At 44.8% G+C, this 2,500-nt stretch overlaps 1 protein-coding gene across 1 annotated transcript in view; it reads left to right on the forward strand.

The window, feature by feature from the left end:
* LMO4 (LIM domain only 4) overlaps positions 1-2,500 on the forward strand; it is a 103,369-nt gene that overhangs the window by 90,294 nt on the left and 10,575 nt on the right. The window contains 1 exon segment of the mRNA XM_010006744.1: positions 1-134. Within this exon segment, the coding sequence (XP_010005046.1) occupies positions 1-134 (134 nt within the window).

Below are 2,500 nucleotides of genomic sequence, written 5' to 3' on the forward strand. Positions count from 1 at the left end.
CTGCTCTACGCCATGGACAGCTACTGGCACAGCCGCTGCCTCAAGTGCTCCTGCTGCCAGGCCCAGCTGGGGGACATCGGCACCTCCTGCTACACCAAGAGCGGCATGATCCTCTGCAGAAACGACTACATCAGGTGAGGCAGCGCCCGGGCCGGCGGGGGCAGGTTTTCCCCTTTTCCCCCCCTTTTTTTTTTTTTTTCCTTTTATTTCCCCCCCCCTCCACCTCTTCCCTCCCTTTTTTAATGTCTTTTATTATTTTTTTTTTAACCTTTATTTCTTGTGGTGGGCGCCCGGGGGCGGAGGGGTGGGCTGGCTCAGGATCGCTCCTTCATTGGGAGCGGGGAGACGTGCGGGTGCGCAGACGGATGTTAGCGCCTAGCCCAGGGGCGCTGGTGCCTGCCAAGCGGAGGGAAGAGTTGGGGGGCGGAACGACGACTGTAACTTTAAAGTGGTTTGTCAGCACAAAACAAGTCCTAACTAAAAATAAACAGCAATCAGAGAGGCTAAATTAATCTGCTTTGTTGTAGTGTTGAAGGAGAAGTGTGCATATCTGAACGGTAAATGTTAAAATGGTAGGGCTTAAATAAGACTGTGGCAGAGGTGCTAAATAATGAAATGCCTGCCCTTAGTATCTGATTAATTATGATATTTACATAAGCACCTTTAAACTCCTTTGAGTGGAAACAGAATGACTCATTCTCTGTTCTCCTTGTGAGAGAGCTGATTAACCATCAGTTGGAGGGCCACAGGTTCTACTTATAGTAAAGAAGAGTGGCATCATGTTTGTCTTCACGTTGTTAGGCAGAGGCTTTGAACCAACATTTTTTTTAACTTCCACTGTAAAAAATGCAGGGGACAGGAGAGGAGGGATATGCTCTTGCCCTTTTTTATTTCTTCTTTTTTTGAACCTGTTTACTTTAAATACCACAGGTTTGGGTAGGGGGAACTAAGCCTTGCTAATCTCACATCTGTTGGGGTACAGTAAGATTACACAGAGTAACCCTTCCAACGAGTTTCCAATATAATTAATAGAAAGAATTCATGAGGTCAGGTGCCCGTATGATCTTTTCAGGTGAACTCAAGCTACTTAAACTCATTAATTTAAAAGGAGGCATTTTGAAGGATTACACATTTAATTTGAGTAAATGGTTTGATGGACTGATGCACATGAATGCTTCAAGGAGGTGTTCTATTTCAACATTCAGTAATTAAAAAAACAACAAAAAAGCCCCATACCTTCCCAGCGTAATAGAAATACTTATTTAAAACAAATTGTGCTCTATTTAAATGCTTCTGGCTTTTCATTTACAGTAAATGTCAAAGAGTTAACCCAGGTTTTTTTTCTTCCTGATGGCCAAAAAGTTCCACTTTTTTTTTCTTCCTTTCTGGAAAAAAAAACCCAACTCAATAAGCCATCAAGTGTTACAAGTTTGCCTATGTTGTAAAACTTGACTTCTGTTAGTGAAGATCAAGACTGTACTGAACGTGAGCATATGTGTGGAGACCTCCTTGGTCTAAAAGGACGGAGGGAAGACTTGGTCACCCTGATGATGTAGCCTCTGTCCTGATCCATGGCTGCATCTTCAGTCAGTGAAGCAGAGGAAATGCAGCCCCCAGTTTCTTCGAGGAATCAAAGCCTTAGCTTTGCAAGTGTTATTAGAGAGAAATGCTAGAAGATCAGCACATGGGGCTTTAATGGTGCATTTTGGTCATCATCCTAAGCAACAAGCCTAAGCCTGGCAGAATTGTAATTAAGTAGAGCAGAACGGTGGTTAGGCGAAGTGTCGTTTGAAGTGGAAAAATTGACACTACTGTAAAGATGCACTGAATAGTACAGATTCATCACTCGACCAGCATCATCAAACAAACCCTCATGTCTGATTACTAACTAATTAAAAAGAGAAGATGCGTCCACTGCATCCCAGAGGCAAGTTCAGGCAAGCTTATCACAGTCCTCTGGTTTTGTGTTGCCAAAAATTAATACTTGCTTATTTTAATGTAGGCGATTATGAATAGGATGCTTTATCAGATGAGGGGTTTGAATTGATCTCCTTGTTCTATCGCCTGACTTCTCCTTAGATCTGTGTAATTTGACTTGCAAAAATAACTCTGACAGATGCTTGCTGAAACTTGAACTGGACACTGTACACTCAAGGTGGGGTATGATGGCCTGGCCCTGCCAGAGCTGAGTGAACTTGGAGCTTTCCCCCCTGGAAATGGACTTCACAGGCTTCCACGTGGGTCGTTCAGGCATGAGCAAGACCCTTGCCCTTTTCTTGCTTGAAGCAGCCTCATTTGGTGGCAGAGGCGATGCCACCCATTTGGCAGCGAGTCTTTCAGGTTCCCCTCTGCCATCCTACCTCCCCCGCCCTTAATTTTCAGTGGGGCTTTTGCGGCAGCAGCACATTCCCTTCCCCAGGCAAAAGCCAGGGGTACAGTTCTGAATCGGAGAGGGGGCATGCTCGGCTCCACCAACACAAGGAGAAAGAGGATTGATCAG

Source organism: Chaetura pelagica, unplaced genomic scaffold (assembly GCF_000747805.2).
Source record: "Chaetura pelagica isolate M959 unplaced genomic scaffold, ChaPel_1.0 scaffold69, whole genome shotgun sequence".
Taxonomy (NCBI): domain Eukaryota; kingdom Metazoa; phylum Chordata; class Aves; order Apodiformes; family Apodidae; genus Chaetura; species Chaetura pelagica.